This window comes from Bufo gargarizans, chromosome 4 (assembly GCF_014858855.1).
Source record: "Bufo gargarizans isolate SCDJY-AF-19 chromosome 4, ASM1485885v1, whole genome shotgun sequence".
In the NCBI taxonomy this organism is placed as follows: Eukaryota; Metazoa; Chordata; class Amphibia; order Anura; family Bufonidae; genus Bufo; species Bufo gargarizans.
In genome coordinates this window covers 442,669,631-442,696,308 of record NC_058083.1, presented here as the reverse complement: position 1 = coordinate 442,696,308, position 26,678 = coordinate 442,669,631, and the positions used below count along the sequence as shown (strand labels likewise).

The window sequence follows — 26,678 nt, the reverse complement described above, 5'->3', positions numbered from 1 at the left end:
TCATGAAACAGACATTGATGCCTAGGTAGACAGTAAAGACTCAAGACAATTTGACCCTCAACGTCAATTATTCTCAAAACCCTTCATTTAAATGCCCTCCCCCCCACCCAGATCTGAGAAAACCTAATCCCCCCCCCCTCCTCCCAGCCCCAATCCAAAACTAACTTTTGTCCTGCCGGAACATTCGGTGGATCTTGTTTGCCTGCCAAGATTTATCAGGGCCATTTTGCCCCTTTTTTTTTTTATAGATATCTCTTCAATAAAGACTTTTAATATTTTTTTCTCTTTAACGTTCTATCAGGTAGAGATTCTAGTACATAATACCAGGGCCGGCCTTTGGGGTGTGCGATGGCAACAGGGGCGCCCGGCGGCCGACACAGCTTGCAGTCGGTCTCTACAGGCTACAGCAGCCGGCTGGCCCGACCTGAGCCGAGATTGGGTGCAAAATTGCAGGGGGCGCCAGGCAGCAAACACTAAAATGAGGATCATGGGAGCCTATGGCTCCCGTCCCCTCTGTTCTTCCTCATAGGCTTCAGGCTAGTGGCCTGAAGCCTATGAAGCAGTAGAGCGAACGTAGTGTGTAGAATGTAGTTGATCCTAGGAGGTATGATGTCAGGGGAAGAGGCGGAGTCTCATCACACAGGGGGCGTGGCCTAACGATGTGCGGGAGATTCTACAGAGCAGGAGCAGAGTGTGAAGGTAAGTATGTGGAGGAGAATAGTGACTGTTATTTTTACTTGGGGGGGCTTTTTGCAGGGGCTGAAGGGAGAAGGAATCATCTTTGTACTGGAGACTGTATGTTAGGCTACTTTCACACTAGCGTTCGGGGCTCCACTTGTGAGTTCCGTTCAAAGGCTCTCGCAAGCGGCCCCGAACGCTTCCGTCCAGCCCTAATGCATTCTGAGTGTATGCGGATCCGCTCAGAATGCATCAGTCTGGCAGTGTTTGGCCTCCGTTCCGCTCAGCAGGCGGACACCTGAACGCTGCTTGCAGCGTTCGGGTGTCCGTCTGGCCATGCGGAGGCAAACGGATCCGTCCAGACTTAGAATGTAAGTCAATGGGGACGGATCCGTTTGAATATGACACTATGGCTCAATTTTCAAACGGATCCATCCCAAATTGACTTTCAATGTAAAGTCTGGACGGATCCGTCTGAGGCTACTTTGACACTTAGAATTTTTTTTACAATATAATGCAGACGGATCCGTACTGAATGGATCCACCGTCTGCATTATATGACGGATCCGCTCTGAACGCAAGTGTGAAAGTTGCCTTAGAGGGGTCTGAAGAGAGGGTAGTTGGGGTGATATTATTTACATGGGACTGTATGCTGAAGAGGCTGAAGGCAAGAGAGTGATATTATTTTACATAGGGCTGGATGCTGGAGGGGCGTTGTATCTTACATGGGACCGTATGCTGGAGGAGCTGAAGGCAGGGGGAGTGATATATTTTACATTGGACTGTATGCTGGAGGGGCTGAAGGCAGGATCAGTGATGCATTTTACATGGGACTGTGCAACAAGGACTGGAAGGCAGGAGTGTGATGTATCTTACATGGGACTGTATGCTGGAGGGGCTGAAGGCAGACTGCAAAGAGAGGGAGTGTGATATTATTTACATAGGACTGTATGTTGGAGGGGCTGAAAGCGGAGAATGATGTATTTTACACGAGACTGTATGCTGGAGGGGCTGAAGGCAGGAGAGTGATGTACCTTACTTGGGACTGTATGCTGGAGGGGCTGAAGGCAGGAGAATGATCTACCTTACATGGGACTGTATGCTTGAGGGGCTGATGGCAGGGAAGTAATGTGTCTTACATGGGACTGTATGCTGGAGGGGCTGAAGGCAGGGGGAAGGTTGTATCTTACATGGGACTGTATGCTGGAGGGGCTGAAGTGGGGGCAAAATTATTACTATAATACTACAGAGGGGGCCATTATAATATTAATAATAATAATACAGAGGAGGAAATAATAATAATATATAGGGGCCAGTATATATTATAATCATACAGAGGGCATTATAGTTATGGGCACTACGGGGGAGGTCTGTTATCTGAGGATGATAGTAAAGTGAGAAATCCCCATAAATTTCTGTGAAACTCTGCAGAGACGAGACACGGCTGAAAGAAGTTATCATGACGGTCCTATCTCCGAATGAAGATGCTGAGGAAAGTCTACTTCACTGGAGACGTCACTGGATGTAACAGGTATGTGCGGTACTCTTTTTTTATTTATTTTTTAACCAAATATCTTTCTTTAAATGGGGCCTGGGGGCAGGGGACTGGATAAGGATAAGGGTGACAGACACTGGGTATGATTAAGGGGGCAGGGGACTAGATAAGGTGGGTGACACCGTGACAGTCACTGGGTATGATTAAGGGGGGCAGGGGACTGGGTAAGGGTGACACTGGGTATGATTAAGAAGGGCAGGGGACTGTGTAAAGGTGACAGGGTATGATTAAGGGGGGCCGGGGACTGGCTATGGGTGACACTGGGTATGATTAAGGCCCTTAATCATACCCAGTGTCACCCAGAGCCAGTCCACTGCCCCCCTTAATCATACCCTGTCACCTTTACCCAGTCCCCTGCCCCGTCAATTAGACCCTGCCCATGATTAAGGGCGGCAGCGGACTGGGTAAGGGTGACACTGGGTATGAATAAGAAGGGCAGGGGACTGTGTAAAGGTGACAGGGTATGATTAAGGGGGGCCCTTAATCATACCCAGTGTCACCCATAGCCAGTCCCCTGCCCCCCTTAATCATACCCTGTCACCTTTACCCAGTCTCCTGCCCCCTCAATTAGACCCTGCCCCCCTTGATCATACCCATTGTCACCCATAGCCAGTCCCCTGCCCCCCCTTAATCATACCCAGTGTCAACTAAAGCCAGTCCCCTGCCCCTTTATCATACCCAGTGTCTGTCACCCTTAATTTAAGGTGGGCAGGGGACTGGGTAAGGGTGACAATGGGTATGATTAAGAAGGGCAGGGGACTGGGTAAAGGTGACAGGGTATGATTAAGGGGGGCAGGGGACTGGCTCTGGGTGACACTGGGTATGATTAAGGGGGGCATGGGACTGGGCAAAGGTGACAGGGTATGATTAAGGGGGGCAGGAGACTGGCTATGGGTGACACTGGGTATGATTGTACTTGTTTGCACTTGCACTTAAATTATCTGTAATTAAAGAAAACTGTTTGTTACAAAGATTGTTTTCCTCTTTCTGTATGTTTAGGTGAACCGGGGGGGGGGGGGGGGGGGGGGGAGCCACGAGATTAGCTCGCACAGGGTGCCTAAACACCCAAGGCCGGCCCTGCATGATACAATGCATAAAGTGCCCCAATGACAACATCTATGTTTGAGAAACCATGCAAAATCTACATTCAAGAATTAATTTACAAAAACTGGGCAAACACTTCTCAGGACCAGAACACAGTATCATGGACTTAAATGTCTCAATACTGAAAGGCAATTTTAAGACCAGCAGGGAGAGAAAAATCTGGAAATCTGGACTCAATCTGACAATGCTTTAGCGACTCGAGCTTCAGATCATAGATCCGAAGTCAATTCATTTAAACACTTTGTTTTAATGCTGTAAGGAGACCATTTTGGCTATACATTACTAGTAGGTGAGCACAATTAAATCCTTTCAGAAAGACTCTAAAGCATCCAGCTACCTTTTTTCTGCTATTGAACTTAAAAAAACTTACATTATTGACAAATGCACTTATTTATTACCAGTGGATGAGCAAAATATAAAAAAATTTGATTCAGCTGCTTTAATGAACTTCTAAACAAAAATCGGTTTGTTACGAAGTATTTAGTCACAAATCGCATTCCATTTTATGTAGAGGGTGCAATGACAGGGAACGGCAATCGCAGATGCCGCATTCAACACTGATCGTGGCATCTTAGAGTCACATTGAGGGCCGCATCAAGGGTTAATCAGGGGTTAAAAAAAGTAAATACTCCCCTCAGCCATTTGATCGTGGAGAGGCAATCGCGGCCATCTTAATTGAAGAAACCGTGCACGACATGTCATCACGCTGGTCGGACATGATGACTTCATCACTAATGAGTTTTTCGTATGGTGAGTATGTTTGTTTTAGTTTTTTTACCACCATTTCAGGAAAATCGATTCGTTACCGTTACCATCGTGACGCCGGTCTTAATAAATGTGCCCCATTGTGTTTCATGCACACATTCCTTTACATACTGGAATTTGAAACAAGTATTCTTACCGCTGGTTTGTTACCAGAAAATCTTGGTATAGGACATTGTTCAGTTTTACCCCACTCATAGTAATGGTCTTTACAATACGAAAGATTATGTAATAACATACTTTCTGATGTCTGGCCACGAACCATCTGTCTAGGAAGATAACACAAATGTTAAACTTTAATTATGAAGACAGGCAAACAGTTGTCAATATACTCCTATTATATACAGTTTATTATACAAGATTTTGTTACACAAGGAAATGTTCACAATGCTGGATGAAGTGTTGATTTATAATTTATCCATAATTTATATAGCAGTTTGACAAGATCCATACATCTTTACACAATATTATTGTTTTAAACTGTAAGAAAAAAAAAAGCATTTAAAAAAAAACAGCATTTTTTTACACAGTGCCATTTTGTAGCATTTTTTACTGGTGTTTTTCAAAGCCAATTGAGATGCTTATGAGAAATATGCCTAAAAACACACCACAACTTGATCATGCAGTTTTTAAAATTAAAAAAAAAGCTCCACTGACCCAAAAAACCCTATCTGCTTTGTATGTTCTGTGTTTTATACTTAATCACTTTTTTCAGATGCCCTTTATTAAAAAATTTAAACAGTTTTCCCATAAGAAAAAATTAAAATATAAAGTAAAGAGAATTAAATAATAAAAAATATACAAGATTAATTAAAAAGTGAAATAAAGAAAATAAAAAGTGTACAGCTATAGTTATGAATGATCAGTTCATCAGACAATACAATACAAAATACCTGATGCGCAATTCCCTAACAAGAGATACAAAAATACATATAACAACCAAGCAGATTTTAAATTACTGTGGGGTGAGGAGACCTTTCCCTAAAGATCACCCTATGATACAGCTCAGCCTAGAGACGACCCCCTAATGGTGGGGACTCTCTGTCCTTGTACCTGGGCTATAACACCCTCACTGTCCCTCAACGGGTCCTATCACCCCGAGCGCCCCAACGTGTTTCCCCCACACACTGGGTTCCTCAAGGGGTCAGTACAATGGGTGAATAATACTTATAGCTTGTAATTCACCTATACATACATAAAAACATAAATCACAAAAATTAAACCAATAATAAGCCGTATCTACATAAAACACTTATAAGTGCAATGATACCGTGTAGTATCTATTATTGGGAACAGGCTATACCAAACTCAACGGGCTCTTATATGTCCCATGCTAAGACATTATACCAGTCCTATTAGAGAGCTCCACTCAACATTCAGATTCAACATTCAGTTCCCCTCAATATGCAAAAGAGATAGCATGTCACTTACATGGGTGTGTGCAATCGATCTGGACAAAGACGGTACTGCAATGTTCGCATAAACCCAATACCTATTGACCAACGTGCTCAGATAAACAGTCAGTGTGACAAAAGACCAGGATGGATGTCAATGTCACAACTATTCAAGAAATGTATTGGGCTGCCATGGTTATACACATGCTTATAAAAATAGAATTGGAAACATATAGGTCCTCAAACTGCCCTGCAACACCATGTAATTAGTATCAAGGCTCAATAACTCACATGAGATGGTCCCATCAGATCCTCACAACTCCCAGGGTTCCTTCAGTGGCGATAGGCACTGATCATGCTGTGCCTTATTCCTATATATATATATATATATATATATATATACAGGTCCTTCTAAAAAAATTAGCATATTGTGATAAAGTTCATTATTTTCTGTAATGTACTGATAAACATTATACTTTCATATATTTTAGATTCATTACACACCAACTGAAGTAGTTGAAGCCTTTTATTGTTTTAATATTAATAATTTTGGGATACAGCTCATGAAAACCCAAATTAGCATATTTCATCCGACCAATAAAAGAAAAGTGTTTTTAATACAAAAAAACCCTTCAAATAATTATGTTCAGTTATGCACTCAATACTTGGTCGGGAATCCTTTTGCAGAAATGACTGCTTCAATGCGGCGTGGCATGGAGGCAATTAGCACTGCCCAGGATGCTTCAATAGCGGCCTTAAGCTCATCCAGAGTGTTGGGTCTTGCGTCTCTCAACTTTCTCTTCCCAATATCCCACAGATTCTCTATGGGGTTCAGGTCAGGAGAGTTGGCAGGCCAATTGAGCACAGTAATACCATGGTCAGTAAACCATTTACCAGTGGTTTTGGCACTGTGAGCAGGTGCCAGGTCGTGCTGAAAAATGAAATCTTTATCTCCATAAAGCTTTTCAGCAGATGGAAGCATGAAGTGCTCCAAAATCTCCTGATAGCTAGCTGCATTGACCCTGCCCTTGATAAAACACAGTGGACCAACACCAGCAGCTGACATGGCACCCCAGACCATCACTGACTGTGGGTACTTGACACTGGACTTCAGGCATTTTGGCATTTCCCTCTCCCCAGTCTTCCTCCAGACTCTGGCACCTTGATTTCCGAATGACATGCAAAATTTGCTTTCATCCGAAAAAAGTACTTTGGACCACTGAGCAACAGTCCAGTGCTGCTTCTCTGTAGCCCAGGTCAGGCACTTCTGCCGCTGTTTCTGGTTCAAAAGTGGCTTGACCTGGGGAATGCGGCACCTGTAGCCCATTTCCTGCACACGTCTGTACACGGTGGCTCTGGATGTTTCTACTCCAGACTCAGTCCACTGCTTCCGCAGGTCCCCCAAGGTCTGGAATCTGTCCTTCTCCACAATCTTCCTCAGGGTCCGGTCACCTCTTCTCGTTGTGCAGCGTTTTCTGCCACACTTTTTCCTTCCCACAGACTTCCCACTGAGGTGCCTTGATACAGCACTCTGGGAACAGCCTATTCGTTCAGAAATTTCTTTCTGTGTCTTACCCTCTTGCTTGAGGGTGTCAATGATGGCCTTCTGGACAGCAGTCAGGTCGGCAGTCTTACCCATGATTGCGGTTTTGAGTAATGAACCAGACTGGGAGTTTTTAAAAGCCTCAGGAATCTTTTGCAGGTGTTTAGAGTTAATTAGTTGATTCAGATGATTAGGTTAATAGCTCATTTAGAGAACCTTTTCATGATATGCTAATTTTTTTAGATAGGAATTTTGGGTTTTCATGAGCTGTATTGCCAAAATCATCAATATTAAAACAATAAAAGGCTTGAACTACTTCAGTTGGTGTGTAATGAATCTAAAATATATGAAAGTCTAATGTTTATCAGTACATTACAGAAAATAATGAACTTTATCACCATATGCTCATTTTTTTAGAAGGACCTGTATGTATATACCCATCAGGGCTCAATTGAAACATCCCGCCTTCCTGCGACCGCCGATGATGCGCGGACGCCATTCTGTTCCCAATAATAGATGCAATTATAAAGTGTTGTATGTAGATACGTCTTATTATTTGTTTCCTTTTTGTGATTTATGTATTTACAGTGGGATGAGAAAGTTTGGGCAAGCTTGTTAATCGTCATGATTTTCCTGTATAAATTGTTGGTTATTACGATAAAAATATCAGTTAAATATATCATATAGAAGACACACACAGTGATTTGAGAAGTCAAATGAAGTTTATTGGATTTACAGAAAGTGAGCTATAATTGTTTAAACAAAATTAGGCAGGTGCATAAATTTGGGCACCACAAAAAAGATCCTAGTAGATCCTCCTTTTGCAGAAATTACAGCCTCTAAACGTTTCCTGTAGGTTCCAATGAGAGTCTGGATTCTGGTTGAAGGTATTTTGGACCATTCCTCTTTACAAAACATCTTTAGTTCATTCAGGTTTGATGGCTTCCGAGCATGGACAGCTCTCTTTAAGTCACACCACAGATTTTCAATTATATTCAGGTCTGGGGACTGAGATGGCCATTCCAGAACGTTGTACGTGTTCCTCTTTATAAATACCTTAGTGGATTTTGAGCAGTGTTTAGTCATTGTCTTGTTGAAAGATCCAGCCCCAGAGCAGCTTCAGCTTTGTCACTGATTCCTGGACATTGGTCTCCAGAATCGGCTGATACTGAGTGGAATCCATGCGTCCCTCAACTTTGACAAGATTCCCAGACCCTGCACTGGCCACACAGCCCGACGGCATAATGGAACCACCACCATATTTTACTATAGGTAGCAGGTGTTTTTCTTGGAATGCTGTGTTCTTTTTCCTCCATTCATAACGCCCATTGTTATGGCCAAATTACTCAATGTTAGTTTTATCAGTCCACAGCACCTTATTCCAAAATGAAGCTGGCTTGTCCAAATGTGCTTTAGCCCACCTCAAGCGGCACTTTTTGTGCTGTGGGCGGAGAAAAGGCTTCCTCTGCATCACTCTCGCATACAGCATCTCCTTGTGTAAAGTGCGCCGAATGGTTGAACGATGCACAGTGATTCCATCTGCAGCAAGATGATGTTGTAGGTCTTTGGTGCTGGTCTGTGGGTTGACTCTGACTGTTCTCACCATTCGTCTATCCGAGATTTTTCTTGGTCTGCCACTTCAAGCCTTAACTTGAACTGAGCCTGTGGTCTTCCATTTCCTCAATATGTTCCTAACTGTGGAAACAGACAGCTGAAATCTCTGAGACAGCTTTCTGTGTCCTTCCCCTAAACCATGATGGTGAACAAGCTTTGACTTCAGGTCATTTGAGAGTTGTTTTGAGACCCCCATGTTGCAACTCTTCAGAGAAAATTAAAAGAGAGGAAAACTTACAATTGACCCCCTTAAATACTCTTTCTCATAATTGGGTTCACCTGTGAGTGCAGGCCAGGGGTCACTGAGCAGAGCAAGCCAATTTGAGTTCCAATAATTAGTTCTAAAGGTTTTGGAATCAATAAAATGACAACCGTGCCCAAATATATGCACCTGCCTAATTTTGTTTAAACAATTATAGCACACTTTCTGTAAATGCAATAAACTTAATTTCACTTCTCAAATATCACTGTGTGTGTCTCCTATATGATATATTTAACTGACATTTTTTATCATAACAACCAACGATTTATACAGGAAAATCATGACGATTAACAAGGTTGCCCAAACTTTTGCATCCCATATATAGTAGACTATGTACACACAGACACATTCCCCCCCTTTTTCTTTCATGAAAAAATAAGATAAAAAAAATATATATTTATTCGTTTTAACAATAGTATAGTGGACTTTGTGTGTGTAAAATTGTATATTTTACACACACAAAGTCCACTATACTATTGTTAAAACGAATAAATATATATTTTTTTTTAATCTTATTTTTTTATGAAAGAAAAGGGGGGGAAATGTACACACATTTTTTTCCTTTTTGCATTCTTAAAAAAAAAAAATAATCTAGGTATTTATTATTGCTATATTTAGTATAGTGGGGGGAGTGTGTAAAATATACAAACGTACTCATTATTCAAAGAAAATTAAAAAAGAATGCTAAAAGCTTAAAATGTCCAAATTTCTTCAAGATGAATACCTTAGGGGGACAACATAAAATAGTTACTTTGAAGTGACTTCAAATGTTTTATCGCTGTACAACATCTGTACTAGCAGTACAGTACCATAGAACCAGCAATAGAAAAATCGGCTGCCAAAATTCATCTGTATTCTATTGAAGTCTTGTGATGGACCCTGCCAGTAGATAAATGACACAAACAGCAGCCATTTTCATGGTACAAACATACGGTAATGGTTTTAGAAATGTTTTGTCTTGAAATTGTTTGTAGCAGTTTCAAAACTAATTGATAAGTAAGGAAAAATCTAATAATATAAAAAAAAAGGTCTAAGGTGTCCCATGAAATATTATATCAAATACATGTACAAACCGGATTCCCAAAAAGTTGGGACACTATACAAATCGTGAATAAAAACTGAATGCAATGATGTGGAGGTGCCAACTTCTAATATTTTATTCAGAATAGAACATAAATCACGGAACAAAAGTTTAAACCGAGAAAGTGTATCATTTTAAGGGAAAAATATGTTGTATCAGAATTTCATGGTGTCAACAAATCCCCAAAAATTTGGGACAAGGCCATTTTCACCACTGTGTGGCATCTCCCCTTCTTCTTACAACACTCAACAGATGTCTGGGGACCGAGGAGACCAGTTTCTCAAGTTTAGAAATAGGAATGCTCTCCCATTCTTGTCTAATACAGGCCTCTAGCTGTTCAATCGTCTTGGGCCTTCTTTGTTGCACCTTCCTCTTTATGATGCGCCAAATGTTCTCTATAGGTGAAAGATCTGGACTGCAGACTGGCCATTTCAGTACACGGATCCTTCTCCTACGCAGTCATGATGTTGTGATTGATGCAGAATGTGGTCTGGCATTATCTTGTTGAAAAATGCAGGGTCTTCCCTGAAAGAGATGACATCTGGATGGGAGCATATGTTGTTCTAGAACCTGAATATATTTTTCTGCATTGATGGTGCCTTTCCAGACATGCAAGCTGCCCATGCCACACGCGCTCATGCAACCCCATACCATCAGAGATGCAGGCTTCTGAACTGAGCGTTGATAACAACTTGGCTTGTCCTTGTCCTCTTTGGTCCGGATGACATGGCGCCCCAGATTTAAAAAAAGAACTTCGAATCGTGACTCGTCTGACTACAGAACAGTCTTCCATTTTGCCACACTCCATTTTAAATTATCCCTGGCCCAGTGAAAACTGAGCCCTGAGCTTGTGGATCTTGCTTAGAAATGGCTTCTTCTTTGCACTGTAGAGTTTCAGCTGGCAACGGCGGATGGGACGGTGGATTGTGTTCACTGACAATGGTTTCTGGAAGTATTCCTGAGCCCATTCTGTGATTTCCTTTACAGTAGCATTCCTGTTTGTGGTGCAGTGTTGTTTAAGGGCCCGGAGATCACGGGCATCCAGTATGGTTTTACGGCCTTGACCCTTACGCACAGAGATTGTTCCAGATTCTCTGAATCTTCGGATGATGTTATGCACAGATGATGATGATAGATGCAAAGTCTTTGCAATTTTTTGCTGGGTAACACCTTTCTGATATTGCTCCACTATCTTTCTGCGCAACATTGTGGGAATTGGTGATCCTCTACCCATCTTGGCTTCTGAGAGACACTGCCACTCTGAGAAGCTCTTTTTATACCCAATCATGTTGCCAATTGACCTAATTAGTGTTAATTGGTCTTTCAGCTCTTCGTTATGCTCAAATTTACTTTTTCCAGCCTCTTATTGCTACTTGTCCCAACTTTTTGGGGATTTGTTGACACCGTGAAAATTGTAATCAACATATTTTTCCTTTAAAATGATACACTTACTCGGATTAAACGTTTGATCTGTCATCTATGTTCTATTACAAATAAAATATTGACATTTGCCATCGCCACATCATTGCATTCAGTTTTTATTCACAATTTGTTTAGTGTCCCAACTTTATGGGAATCCGGTTTGTAGATTGGCTCAGAAATGAATTAATTATTTGCAGGGATGATCGAGCACCCCGATGCTCGGGTGCTCGGGTTCTCTGCCCGAGCACACCGGGATGCTCAGGTGCTCTACCGAGCACCCGAGCCCTATAGAAGTCAATGGGAGGACCCGAGCATTAAACCAGGCAACCCCTGCTCTGAAGAGGGGAGGGTGCCTGGTTCATAGGAAAAGGTCAGAAATTGATGGAAACACCACCAAAATGGGTCGGGGACAGCATGGGGAGGATGTCTGGATGCATCTTGGACTACAATGTCGCTGCTGGTAACGATGTTGCCCGAGTTGTACGCCACTTTTATAGACTGACCATAAAACTCATAAAACCGAAGATAAAAGCGATTTTAGATGAAAAATTGTTAGGAAACATTCTATCCTGTATATTTACTTTTATATAAAGAGCAAGTTCAGACAATTTTTTTTGTAAATTTCAGAACTGGGTCCATGACTAAGAGGGACGGCCAGTGGTTTTGATTGTGTTGACAGGACTCTTGGAAGATCGAACTGAACTCATTGGAAGAGGAACGGCTGGTGGCATCCGTATTGTACCTGTAGAGATGAAATTCTTGTCCCAGCACAAGCTGAACCACAGCCGAAACCTTTTGTTGCACAAAAGTTTTCATTAATCACCAACTTAAGTTGGAGGTTCGAAGACGATCCCCGGCAGCATTATTCCCATTTCTCGCCAAGCATTTTCTGGGAAACGAAAGTCTTTGGGTTCTGAGGGGAGTATGGTTGCAAAGCTGAAACTTAAACTAATTGATGGAAGGGCACCACCAGGAGTGGAGCCTGTGGCTTAATTTTACTACACACGGGAAGCCTCACCCGGCCCGGACACAGAAAGGATTGATAGAATGATACCCATTTCGTGATTCTGTGGGTGGCAGTGCATGGCTGTTTTGAGCGTGTGGATCGAGTCGATTTGTGTGGTTCAGTCCGATCACCAAAGACACTCTTCCGTGCTAATTAGTTACGTGACCCCCGGTGATTACGATTGTGTTGACCAGACTATCATCTGATGATAATGAACTTGGAAGAGGAACAGACGTTGAGCTGACCATGTAAAAATTGTAGGTGAGGGCCTGCTGCCGCTTTGGTAACACTAGATAACTTCTAAGCTGATCGCATGTCACTGTGATGTTGACGATCTATTCGGATGTCTGCTCTTTCAACTTCGATGTTCTTTTTTTCGCCTACCATGGTGACTACGGGTAATGGGGAATCAGGGTTTGCTTCCGGAGAGGGAGCCTGAGGGATGGCCACAGCTACCACTTCCAAGAAAGGCAGACGGGGGCGCACAAATTTCCCAGTACCGACTCATGGAGGTAGTGACGATAAATAACAATACAGGACTCTTAAGAGAGCCTGTCATTGGAACTAGTGCAAAAAAATTACAGGGAATGTCATAGGTATTTAGGATAAGGAAACGTTTTACAGGAGAGGTAAAGCATGATTGATGGTGCTGGTGACCCACTAAAACATTAGGGGTGAGGGTCTTCAGCTGAGCTGACCATCTAAAACATTATGGGTGAGGGCCTGTGAGCTGATCATTTAAAACATTATGGGTGAGGGCCTGCTCGTGAGCTGACCATCTAAAACATTATGGGCGAGGGCCTGTTGGTCAGCTGACCATCTAAAACATTATGGGTGAGGGCCTGCTGATGAGCTGACCATCTAAAACATTATGGGTGAGGGCCTGCTGGGGAGCTGACCATCCGAAAAATTATATGAGAAGGCATATACGTGATAGACGAGGAGGATGAGAAAAGGAAGATTCAACCATATACCCTTTTCTGTGGCGGAAGGGGTGCATGGGAATACAGAGTATTCAGTACATTCTAAACAACACATTTAAAGTGCCTTTATATTCAGTCGTGGCTTTCCTCTGGTGGAGTGGAGAAGTCAGGGGAAATCCAGGCCTTGTTCATTTATATAAGAGTCAACCTGTCAGCATTTTCAGTTGACAGCCGGATACACTTAACTGTTATGATGCCACCAGCAGCACTAAATACCCGCTCAGACAAAACACTGGCAGCAGGGCAGGCCAGCACCTCCAAGGTGTAGAGCGCCAGTTCGCGCCACGTGTCCAGCTTGGACACCCAGTAGTTGTAAGGGAGGGATCACTGAGGATGCTGACACGGTCTGCTACGTACTCCTTTACCATCTTCCAAAACGTTTCCCTCCTTGTGACACCAGGACGTGCATCATGTTGAGGGTGCTGGCGGGGTGTCATAAAACTGTCCCAGGCCTTGGAGAGTGTTGCCCTGCCTTTGCTGGAAGTGCTGTGTGTTCCCCTTGTCTCCCCACCTCAGTTGCCCAAGGAAGTACGGGCTCTGCTGCCAGCGCTGTCAGATGGAAATGTTTGCAGCAATCTGTGAACAAGGAAATTCTGGTATAGCACCATTTTGCTCGTCCTCTCTACTGGAGGAATGAGAGATGAGGTTCTCTTTGTAGCGGGGTCCAGAAGGGTGAACACACAGTAATCCATGTTATCTAAAATGCGTATAACACGGGGGTCACGGGAAAGGCAGCCTAACATGAAGTCAGCCATGTGTGCCAGAGTACCAGTGGGCAAGACTTCGCTGTCGTCATCAGGAGGATGACTGTCCATCTCCTCATCCTCTTCCTCCTCTTCTGTCCACCCACGCTGAACAGATGGAATTAAAGTTCCATGGCTACTACCTTGTGTAGCAGAGGCAACCGTCCCCTCCTCCTCCTCCTCCTCCTCCAATACGCGCTGAGAAGACAAATTGAGGGTGTTCTGGCTATCACCCAGGGTCATGTCTTCTTCCTCTATTTTCAACTCTTCCCCACAAACAGAGTTGGCCTTAATTGTAAGCAGCGAGCGTTTGAGTAGACACAGAAGTGGGATGGTTACACTGACAATAACATTATCGCCGCTCACCATCTGTCGATTCCTCAAAGTTTCTTCACACCTCACAGAGGTCAGACATCCATGCCTACTCCTCGCTTATGAACAGCGGAAGCTGACTGGAAAGGCGACGACCGTGCTGCAGCTGGTATTCCATTACTGCCCTTTGCTGCTCACAAAGCCTGGCCAACATGTGTAACCTGGAGTTCCAGCACGTGCTCACGTTGCACAACAGCCGGTGAGATGGCAATTTCAAGCGCTGTTGCACAGTCAACAGACCGGCTGAAGCTGTTGATGACTTGCGGAAATGTGCACACATGCGGTGCACCTTCGCCAGTAGCTCGGGCTGATTGGGGTAGGTTTTCAGAAATTGGTGAACCACTAAGTTAAAGACGTTGGCTAGGCATGGGATGTGTGTGAGCTTGCCGAGATCCAAAGCCGCCACCAAGTTACGCCCATTATCACACACAACCATGCCTGGTTACAGGTTGAGTGGCGAGAGCCACAGCTCAGTCTGGTCTCTTATCCCCTGCCACAGCTCTTCAGTGGCGTGCTGTTTATCCCCTAAGCATATCATCTTCAGCACGGCGTGTTGACGCATCCCCACAGCAGTGCTAGACTGCTTCCAGCTACCAGCTGATGGCTGCCTGGTGCTGCACGTGGAGAATTCAGAGGTGGAAGTGGAGGAGGAATTGGAGGAGGAGCCACTTACATAGGTGCTGGCAGTAACCCTGATGGAAGTAGGGCCCGCAATCCTGGGTGTCGGTAGCACCTGTGCCATCCCAGGGTACAAGTCGCTCCCAGCCTTAACTACGCTCACACAGTGTGCCGTCGGGGAAATGTAGCGTCCCTGGCCACAAGCACTTGTCCATGTGTCAGTCGTTAGGTGGACCTTAGCGGTAACTGCGTTGGTCAGGGCACGGGTGATGTTATCAGACACATGCTGGTGTAAAGCAGGGATGGCACACCCAGGAAAAATAGTGGCGGCTGGGGACTGAGTACCGACGGACGGCCGCCGACATCAGACCGTGAAAGGCCTCGTGTCCACAAGCCTAAATGGCAACGTTTCAACCGCCAGTAACTTAGAAAGTTGGACGGTTAGTGCCATGGCCTGTGGGTGGGTGGCTGGGTATTTGCGCTTGCGTTCAAATGCCTGGGGTAAAGACATTTGGACGCTGCGCTGGGACAGGGAAGTGGATGTGGGGCTGATCGTGCTTGCAACGGTACAGGTGCAGCGCGGGAGGCATCCGGGCATGCGCCTTCGACAGGCAATTGGTTGTCACCCAACATAGGGGAAGAGGAGGCAGTGGTGTGACCCGCGGACACAGATTGTGGACCCAGGCGTTCCTCCCACTTGGCTGCCTTGGCTGCCATGTGGCGGATTTTGCTGGTGGTGGTGAGGTTGCTACTGTTCACACCTCATTTTGGTGTGGCACAGGTTGTAAACTACTATTCTTTTGTCATCTGCACTTTCCGCAAAAAAGCGCCATACCGCGGAACACCTACCCCTTGGCAAGGGAGATTTCCGCATGGGTGTGCTCTGTGGAACACTTGCGGACCTGTTTGGCATGGCCCGCCTTCTCCCTGTTGCCACCCCACTGCCTCTTCCAGCCTGTTGCGGTGCTGCAGATCGCTCCCCCTCGGGACTGCTGTCCTCGCTCGCGTTTCCGCCTTCCCATGCTGGGTCAGTGACCTTATCATCCACCAAGTCCTCTTCAACTTCCCCACTCTGATCATCCTCCTCATTTGCTGACCCCAACACAACTTCAGTGATTGACAACGGTATATCATCCTCTTCATCAACCTCTGCAGACAGTAATTGTGGTTGACTTGATGGCAACTGTGTCTCGTCATCATCCACCTCCTTAAACACATCATCTTGTGAGTGTGAAGGCTCTAGAGGTTGAGAATCAGGGCACATGAGCTCATGTCCCTCTTCAAGAGTGCTTGGGGAGAGGGCCAAATTAAGTGATGGGGTGAAAATAGCTCCTCGGAACATCCGAGTACCGGATCGCTTGTTTGGCCAGACTCTGCATGGTGGGAGGAAGGATGATCAGGGTGAGAATTGTGTTGTTGACCAGACTGTTGGCTACTGAGACTGGACTTGGTGGAAGACAGGGTGGTGCTTAACCCTGTGGAAGCATTATCTGCTGCAATCCAACCGACCACCTGGTCGCACTGGTCTGACTTCAAGAGTGTTGTCTTGCGACGCACTGCAAACTGGGACATGAAGCTAGGTATCGTAGATGACTGTTTTCCTTGTGCTCTGGCAGCAGGCACAGTTGCAACACGCCCTGAGCCACGGCCTCTGCGTGAACCATCAGAATCTCGTCCACTTCCCCGTCCCTTAATACTCGCCTTCTTCATATTGACACCGGATGTCACTGCTATTTGGATTAAATATAGGCCTCACACACTGTCTAGAAATAAGTGTAGATTTGCTTCTCAATGGTCACAGCAAGCAGGGTTTGAACAATACAGAAACTGACTGTAACTGCAATTTGGATTAAATATAGACCTCACGCGCTGTTTAGAAATAAGTGTAGATTTGCTTCTCACTGGTCACAGCAAGCAGAGTTTGTTTAATACAGAAACTGACTATAACTGCAATTTGTATTAAATATAGGTGTCACACACAGCCTAGATATCAATGCTGATTTGCTTCTCACTGGTCACAGCAAGCAGCGTTTGTAGAATGCAGAAACTGACTGTAAATGCAATTTGGATTAAATATAAGCGTCACACATGGCCTAAATATCAGTGCTGATTTGCTTCTCACTGGTCACAGCAAGCAGCGTTTGTAGAATGCAGAAAATTAATGTCACTAACGGTCGCCCTGACACAAAAAAGTAATTCCCCCCAAATAAATTTTGCTGCCACCTCTAACAATAGTCCTTAAAAGGACTTTTGGGTCTCTGAAAGGTTTGAGATCAAATTTGCTCTACACTCGCTCTGTCCCTTCCTAAAAGCAGCTCTCCCTGACTCGCAATGAGCCAAACCTGCGTGACCAGGTGCTATATAGCACCCGATGACGTGTTCCGGCCAGCCAATCATTGTAATGCCAGTAGAAAATATGTATAATGGCATTACAGTGATGGAAATACTTTTGTGTGCACATGTGGTACTCGGCAGAGCGCCCGGATCTGCAGAGCATAGTGATACTCGAGCCAAACTGGTGCTCGGCAGAGCATGCTCGATCATCACTAGTTATTTGCATTTACTTTAGATAGGTCCATTGCTAAAACTGAAAAAATGGTCTGGGAAGGAAGGGGGATAAACACTCTGATAATGAAATGGTTGCATACAAAAGTTTCTGACAAAAATATATTAGATATTTCTCTCTAGTAACAATCGTTAACGCTAGTACTCCAGAATGCAATGCTAGAGACGTGATCTGTATATTTCACTCTATAGATCAGGCATAGACAGCATAGGGACAGTGTAAAATGTAAAATTTTTTGAAGTTTGGTGCAACTTATTTGGTGCTCTGATCCATACGCAGACAATTCAATAATCCGCAGCACTCGCCGGTAAATAATGAAAATAGTGGTGATTTATTCACTCAAGCAGCCAGTATACAGCGACGTTTCGACCTCAGTTGGTCTTTATCAAGCAGTGCTTGATAAAGACCAACTGAGGTCGAAACGTCGCTGTATACTGGCTGCTTGAGTGAATAAATCACCACTATTTTCATTATTTACCGGCGAGTGCTGCGGATTATTGAATTGTCTGGATGAGTTGGGACCCCCAGCCAGGATCCCTATCTGCGCGCACCATTTGGCTTGTAAGCCATTTCCTGGTCAGTACCCAAATGAGTGGGATGAGTAGTGCTGCCAACCCCTGAATTTCCTGATCCATACGCAGATACACTTCTGGATCACAGGTTCAGTAAACAGCAGTTAGAGGTCCTTTAGATGATCTTCAAACTCCCTCTAAGGAAAAAAAAACAACATACAGTACAGACCAAAAGTTTGGACACACCTTCTTATTCAAAGAGTTTTCTTTATTTTCATGACTATGAAAATTGTAGATTCACACTGAAGGCATCAAAACTATGAATTAACACATGTGGAATTATATACATAACAAAAAAGTGTGAAACAACTGAAAATATGTCATATTCTAGGTTCTTCAAAGTAGCCACCTTTTGCTTTGATTACTGCTTTGCACACTCTTGGCATTCTCTTGATGAGCTTCAAGTGGTAGTCACCTGAAATGGTTTTCACTTCAAAGGTGTGCCCTGTGAGGTTTAATAAGTGGGATTTCTTGCCTTATAAATGGGGTTGGGACCATCAGTTGCATTGTGGAGAAGTCAGGTGGATACACAGCTGATAGTCTATTCAGTAGGACTGTTAGAATTTGTATTAAGGCAAGAAAAAAGCAGCTAAGTAAAGAAAAACGAGTGGCCATCATTACTTTAAGAAATGAAGGTCAGTCAGTCCGAAAAATTGCGAAAACTTTGAAAGTGTCCCCAAGTGCAGTCACAAAAATCATCAATCGCTACAAAGAAACTGGCTCACATGCGGACCGCCCCAGGAAAGGAAGACCAAGAGTCACCTCGGCTGCGGAGGATAAGTTCATCCGAGTCACCAGCCTCAGAAATCGCAGGTTAACAGCAGCTCAGATTAGAGACCAGGTCAATGCCACACAGAGTTCTAGCAGCAGACACATCACAGTATCCTGTTAAGAGGAGGACATCACAGTCTCCTGTTAAGAGGAGACTGTTTGAATCAGGTCTTCATGGTAGAATATCTTCTAGGAAGTCACTGCTAAGGACAGGCAACAAGCAGAAGAGACTTGTTTGGGCTAAAGAACACAAGGAATGGACATTAGACCAGTGGAAATCTGTGCTTTGGTCTGATGAGTCCAAATTTGAGATCTTTGGTTCCAACCACCGTGTCTTTGTGCGACGCAGAAAAGGTGAACGGATGGACTCTACATGACTGGTTCCCACCGTGAAGCATGGAGGAGGAGGTGTGATGGTGTGGAGGTGCTTTGCTGGTGACACTGTTGGGGATTTATTCAAAATTGAAGGCATACTGAACCAGCATGGCTACCACAGCATCTTGCAGCGGCATGCTATTCCATCCGGTTTGCGTTTAGTTGGACCATCATTTATTTTTCAACAAGACAATGACCCCAAACACACCTCCAGGCTGTGTAAGGGCTATTTGACCATGAAGGAGAGTGATGGTGTGCTGCGCCAGATGACCTGGCCTCCACAGTCACCGGACCTGAACCCAATCGAGATGGTTTTGGGTGAGCTGGTCCGCAGAGTGAAGGCAAAAGGGCCAACAAGTGCTAAGCATCTCTGGGAACTCCTTCAAGACTGTTGGAAGACCATTTCAGGTGACTACCTCTTGAAGCTCATCAAGAGAATGCCAATTGATGAAAAGGTCAAACAGGCTTTTTTTTAAAGAAATTGTATACCCCTCTTTTTGCTGTGTGGACCAAATTACGTTGTTCTGGGTCCTGAAGTAAAAAAATGAAGACGCTGATGACAACACACCAGCAGACTTTTCTTTACCATCTATTCACAATTAAATCAAGCAGCTTCAGTAAGTTTAAAATATTCATGTGTTTTTATCTGCTCCGTCCGCATTCAATATTCATGACAGGAGAGCCTCTGCTTTGGAGTTCAAGTCCAGTTTCTTAAGATCAGGAGTTCCTTTAGAATTGTGCATAACATTCTTGCTTCCTGTGCAAAGCCATAACAAAAGTCGTTCAGCGTTGCACTAATATGTTGAAAAGCCTTGTGTAGTGTAAAAGTCGAAAAAATTAAGGGCCTACTTGTTCAGCTGTGCAGTTATATGTGGTAAATTCCCCTTTTGCGGTGAAATTTTTTATGTGAAACTGGCATTTTTTCGCTAAATTTATGGGTGATTGTATGCCTCCTTTTGCGGTATGGACGGAATTACTTAGTGGTGAATTTTTTTATGTGACACTGGCTTTTCTTCGTAAAATTTGTGGGTGATTGTACACCTCCTTTTGCGGTATGGACAAAATTACTTAGTGGTGAAATTCTTTATATGACAGTGGCATTTTTTCTTAAAATTTATGGGTGATTGTACACCTCCTTTTGAGGTATGGACCGAATTACATACTGGTGAAATTCTTTATGTGACAAAGGATTTTTTTCGGAAAATGTATGGGGGTGATTCTACACCTCCTTTTGCGGTATGGGCCGAATTACCTAGTGGTGAAATGTGTTATGTGAAACAGGCTTTTTTTGTTAAAATTGATGGGTGTCTGTACACTTCCTTTTGCTGTATTGGCCGGATTACCCAGTGGTGAATTTTTTTTTTTCAAAGCAAACTCCGCTGCTCTCTATCTCTTGTGAAGTTAATGTCTCCAACTATGCGTGTAGTGTATGTGACCCCTCTCATCACTCTCACACTGTTCTGCACCTGGTTTGCCTGGGCAAACAGAGTCACACAGGGGAGGAACTATTTTGCGTCCTTCATCAAGAAATCGAATCCTGGCTTTATCTGCGACAACTCAAAATCGAAACCAATGTGACCAACAACGGGAAGAACATTGTGTTGGCCCCTCGTCAAGGAAGGCTGAGCCATGTGCCCTACATGGCACATGTGTTCAATCTGGTTGTCAAGCAGTTCCTGAAGTCTTCCACCCATCTGCAAGACATCCTGAAAATGGCCAGGAAAGTTTGCATGCACGTCATTTGTACACCGCAAAGCACACCCTCCTTGAGCTGCAGCGGCAGAATGGCATCCCACAACATAGGCTGATATACGACGTTTCCACCCTCCATATGCTGGACCGACTGTACGAACAAAGAAAGGCCATCAACGATTTCTTGATGATCCAAGCGGACAGGAGTAGTCCCCTATGTAACTTCGATGTCAGCCAGTGGCAGCTCATGCGTGACACCTGGTGTTTGCTCAGGCCCTTTGAGGAGGCCACGTTATTTGTCAGTCGCCAGGACTACAGGATGATCTATGTCATTCCACTGCTTCCTGTCCTGGAACAGATGCTGGTAAATGTGGCTCATCAGAGGACTGAAGACGTGGCGCCTAGAAATATGGCAGCAGAGTTTGATACATTTGTCTGTCAAGATCCCTGTTTACAGTCAGCCAACGGGAACATCATTAATCGCAAGTATATGCAAACACCAACTGATGGGGAGTTAACCCCCAGAAGTAGGTCATCGGCACGAAGGAGCAGTCATTTTCACAGCCCGAGGTATCCTCCCGGAAGCTTGACCACTGCACATCGACAGTCTGAAATGCAAAGCTTGTCTATAAGAAAAATCCCACAGTGCACCCCCTTAGAGCAAACTCTTTATCTGGCACAGGCTGCTTTGCTCCTTCAAAAACAATGGACTCTGTACAGTGTGACACCGATGTATAATCTCTCATAAACCAGATTGAAAGAGTATTCCAAGCACCTGTCTGCCCACATAGCTGCCAAGAAGCAGAAGTGTCTTGCCATTGAAGTGGGCTCAGAGCTGAACCTAAAAGCCAAATTTTCCTGTTTACCTGGACTCAAAGGAAAGGGTAAAGGAGATAAAAAAAGGAAGGGGGGGTTAATCTCCATTCTTCCACAGAAGAAGGTCGAGAGTATCCAGCAGTGCACCAGAGGAGGGACCTGTGAAATTATTAGCCAAGGCAAAGTTATGTATTTCCGTATTTTTGGTGTCAGAGGGACATTAGGCTGCCAGGGGGGGGAAAAAACATCAGGGGGGGGTCCCCTAATGGATAGGATATAGGCAAAAGAGATAGAACAAATAAATGTTTTTTACCCATTTGAGAGGTGTCACCATCCCTCGGATAAGAAGTGTATATTAAAATATAATGTAACTTTTTTGGTAAGTTATTAAAATTGAAGTTACTAGCACATACGTTAAAAGACTCAATTAGAGATTAATCAAAAGATGTCATAACATGAATTAAAATAAAAGCAATTTTGACTCACTTCACCCAGGAGGTACCGGATGGGATAAACTCAAAACACCCCCCGGATCACCTCCTGCGCCTGGGTCACCTATAAGATCTCACAGAATGACAGCAGTCCAGTCGAGCCTCTTGTCAATCGTCTTTATTGAACCACAGGGTGGGGTGAAGGTATCTTGCTCTACGCGCTTCGGGGTATAAGAAACCCCTTCATCAGGAGATAAAGTTCCCAAGTGTAAAAATGTACTCATTATTATATTCTCAGATAGTTATTATTATACTCAAACAGTTGCCATGTAATCTATAGATGTCATTTATGACATCCTAGGATACCATCTGGCATTATGAGCTGTGGTATACAGTCATGTGAAAAAATTAGGACACCCTTTGAAAGCATGTGGTTTTTTGTAACATTTTTAATAAAAGGTTATTTCATCTCCGTTTCAACAATACAGAGAGATTAAAGTAATCCAACTAAACAAAGAAAACTGAAGAAAAGTCTTTTCAAGATCTTCTGTAAATGTCATTCTACAAAAATGCCTATTCTAACTGAGGAAAAAGATAGGACACCCTCACATGTATTCCCTCTTAAATTGGCTCAGATCTCACACAGGTATATCACACCAGGTGCACATAATTAGTAGATCGTTACTCTGCATGTTGAATGAGGCTTGCCCTATTTAAACCTCAGACATTTAGTTTGGTGTGCTCCTGACTGTTGAAGTGAGAGTGAGCACCATGGTGAGAGCAAAAGAGCTGTCAGAGGACTTCAGAAAAAAGATTGTAGCAGCCTATGAGTCTGGGAAGGGATTTAAAAAGATCTCAAAAGATTTTGAAATCAGCCATTCCACTGTCCGGAAGATAGTCTACAAGTGGAGGGCTTTCAAAACAACTGCCAACATGCCCAGGACTGGTCGCCCCAGCAAGTTCACCCCAAGAGCAGACCGCAAGATGCTAAAAGAGGTCTCCAAAAACCCTAAAGTGTCATCTCGAGAACTACAGCAGGCTCTGGCTACTGTTGATGTAGAAGTACATGCCTCTACAATCAGAAAGAGACTGTACAAGTTTAACTTGCATGGGAGGTGTGCAAGGAGGAAACCTTTGCTTTCCAAGAGAAACATCGAGGCCAGACTGACATTTGCCAGAGATAAAGTTGACAAAGACCAGGACTTCTGGAATAATGTTCTTTGGACAGATGAGTCCAAAATTGAATTATTTGGACACAACAGCAGAGGACATGTTTGGCGTAAACCAAACACAGCATTCCAAGAAAAGAACCTCATACCAACTGTGAAGCATGGAGGTGGAAGTGTCATGGTTTGGGGCTGCTTTGCTGCAGCAGGACCTGGTCAGCTCACCATCATAGAATCCACGATGAATTCTACTGTGTATCAGAAGGTGCTTGAAGAACATGTGAGACCATCAGTTAGAAAATTAAAGCTGAAGCGGAACTGGACCATGCAACATGACAATGACCCAAAACATACTAGTAAATCAACCAAAGATTGGCTGAAAAAGAAGAAATGGAGAGTCCTGGAATGGCCAAGTCAAAGTCCAGATTTGAATCCCATTGAGATGCTGTGGGGTGACTTGAAAAGGGCTGTACGTGCAAGAAACCCCTCAAACATCTCACAGCTGAAAAAGTTCTGCATTGAGGAGTGGGGTAAAATTTCCTCAGACCGATGTCGAAGACTGGTAGATGGCTACAAGAACCGTCTCACTGCAGTTATTTCAGCCAAAGGAGGTAACACTCGCTATTAGGGGCAAGGGTGTCCTATCTTTTTCCTCAGTTAGAATAGGCATTTTTGTAGAATGACATTTACAGAAGATCTTGAAAAGACTTTTCTTCAGTTTTCTTTGTTTAGTCGGATTACTTTAATCTCTCTGTATTGTTGAAACGGAGATGAAATAACCTTTTATTAAAAATGTTACAAAAAACCACATGCTTTCAAAGGGTGTCCTAATTTTTTCACATGACTGTAGCTATCTAATAGCCACCTACCTTAACATTATCAATCACCTGTGAAATCTGTACTAAAGGAAACACAGACCATGTGTTCCCTGCTACCTTGAGCTTGAAGAGAGGTAAACAAGAAATGTGAAAATATGTAAAAAATACATAATAGAATAAAAAAGTGTGCAAATATGAATAAAGACAAAAAGGAGTTATCCCATGGAAGTATTACTATGCAATGAATATGGCATTTCAAATAAAGTATTATTGCAATATATGTGCAATAAAAATATTGTTCAGAGATCAGGGGGCACTACCAGAGAGGAAGATGCACATTACATCTTCCTTTCTGGTAGTAACCCCTGATGTTTATCCTTCTGGTACACCTTCTCCTGCATTCAGTGGTTGAGTGGTGAGCTTCCTCTTCTGCTCCTCCCAGTGCTGGTTTAGTGGTCTCATAGTAAAGCAATCCAAACACATTTCATTCATTCATCCATAATTCTATAGTCATCAAAATATATAGCTATATCTTTCTCTAGACAGTGTAAAAAGAAGTTGTCATATATACACTCCCTGACAAAAAGAAAAATGCACCAAAAGGGAGTTATTGAATGGAATAAAATTAAACTTTTTATGTGGGAATATAATGATGATACAAGATGAGACATGGTTGGGCATGGAGGCATACAGGTTATGTATAGTATCCTGCAGCACATTTGTCCACAGATGTAGCTTGGACTGCACACTTATAAGTTGCCAAAGCTGGCATCCCAGATGGTCCCATAAATGTTCACTTAACAATAAATCTGGACACAAGGCAGGCCAAGGAAGTGTTGCAATCTGGCAGAGATTGCTTGGAAACCCTTGCTGTATGTGGGCAAGCATTATCCTGCTGAAAAATGCTAGTTGAAATAGGCAACACATATGGCTGCAGAATGTCCTGCACATATCACTGAGCTGGTAGTGTCCCTCATATCACTACTAGGGGTGATTGTCTTATGTGATAGCTTTCCAGCTCATTACACCAGCAATAGGGCAGTGTTCCATTCCACAGCAAAGGCAGGATTGAAGTGCTCCCCACGAGGCCTCCATACTTGAACCTGACCATCGTAGGATCTCAAACAGAACTAGGATTTGTCACTAAAGATGATACAGCTCCAGTTCATAGCAATACAGGTTTCTCATTTGTAACACTACTGCAAACAAAAATGATGGTGCGTGGCAGTCAATGGAAGAAAATGTAATTGGTGCAATGACAAATTTTATTTAGCTAAATACCTAGATATGGGATGGGCAGAGACAGGGGTGTGTAATGAAGATGCCTCCAGTGTCTGGATGTTGGGCAATGAAACTATGGGAGCTGCTGGAGTTTGTCAGTGGATCAAACAATCCTCTCTACTTGTGGTCTGTTTGGCCATGCAGAGCCTGTTCACTGTGTATGTGTACCTTCATGTAACACCTACTAACATCTAGGTCACAACAACCTAGATGGTGGGCAATTCTTTGTAATGACCATCCTTTTTATAGGGCAGCGGGGGGAGGCATTTTTACGTCCTATTGTGGTAAGACCCATTGTCTAATTAGACCAACCCTTTCACAATAATTTACATATCTGCCTGAGACATAACTGCATGTAGGGCCGTTTGAAGGAATTTGGGGGCCCCAAGTAAAATAGACATGGAGGCCCCTCCACGCCCTCCCCACCTTACGCACGCAAAGCCTACAGGAACCACAGTATAGCCATACAGTTTAAGTTCACCCACACTTTATATAAATAAAAAAGGAGGTTTACAGTGCAAATACTGCTGTTGCATTTAATGTGCATGAAATTTGAACATTTTCAACAAATGAACATTTGCAAAAAAGTTATTTATTAAAAAAGTGCACAATAACTAAATCCAACATACTTAAAACACACACATTAACATTTTTCAGTTCTTATAAACATGTGCAAATGATCTAAAACTGCTGTTTGCGAACCTTGTTTTCTGCAAAGGCAATCACAATGTCCTCCATGTCCAAAGGCTGGCGAACATCACGCTCAATTGATGTAAGTGCCAGTCCTGTGAGCCTTTCTTGGCCCATGGTGGACCTCATGTAATTTTTTATCAGCTTCAAAGCTGAAAAGCTCCTCTCACCAGAGGCCACTGACACAGGGAGAGTCAGGAGTAGACGCAAAGCAATGCTTAAATTACTGTACAAATCCAGTAGCTTCTCACTGCATATGTAATTAAGCATGTCAAATGGGGAAGTGGCTACATGGTCTGGAAAAGTGTAGAGAGATGAATTGATCTCAAGTGCCAAGTCATCAGCATCAATGTCATGGAGGGT

General features: G+C 43.7%; 1 protein-coding gene across 1 annotated transcript in view; it reads right to left on the bottom strand.

Moving 5' to 3' along the window:
* NOX3 (NADPH oxidase 3) overlaps positions 1–26,678 on the bottom strand; it is a 119,511-nt gene that overhangs the window by 39,862 nt on the left and 52,971 nt on the right. Inside the window, exon 7 of the mRNA XM_044291841.1 lies at positions 4,239–4,368. Coding sequence (XP_044147776.1) covers positions 4,239–4,368 — 130 coding nt within the window. The remainder of the gene's footprint in view (positions 1–4,238; positions 4,369–26,678) is intronic.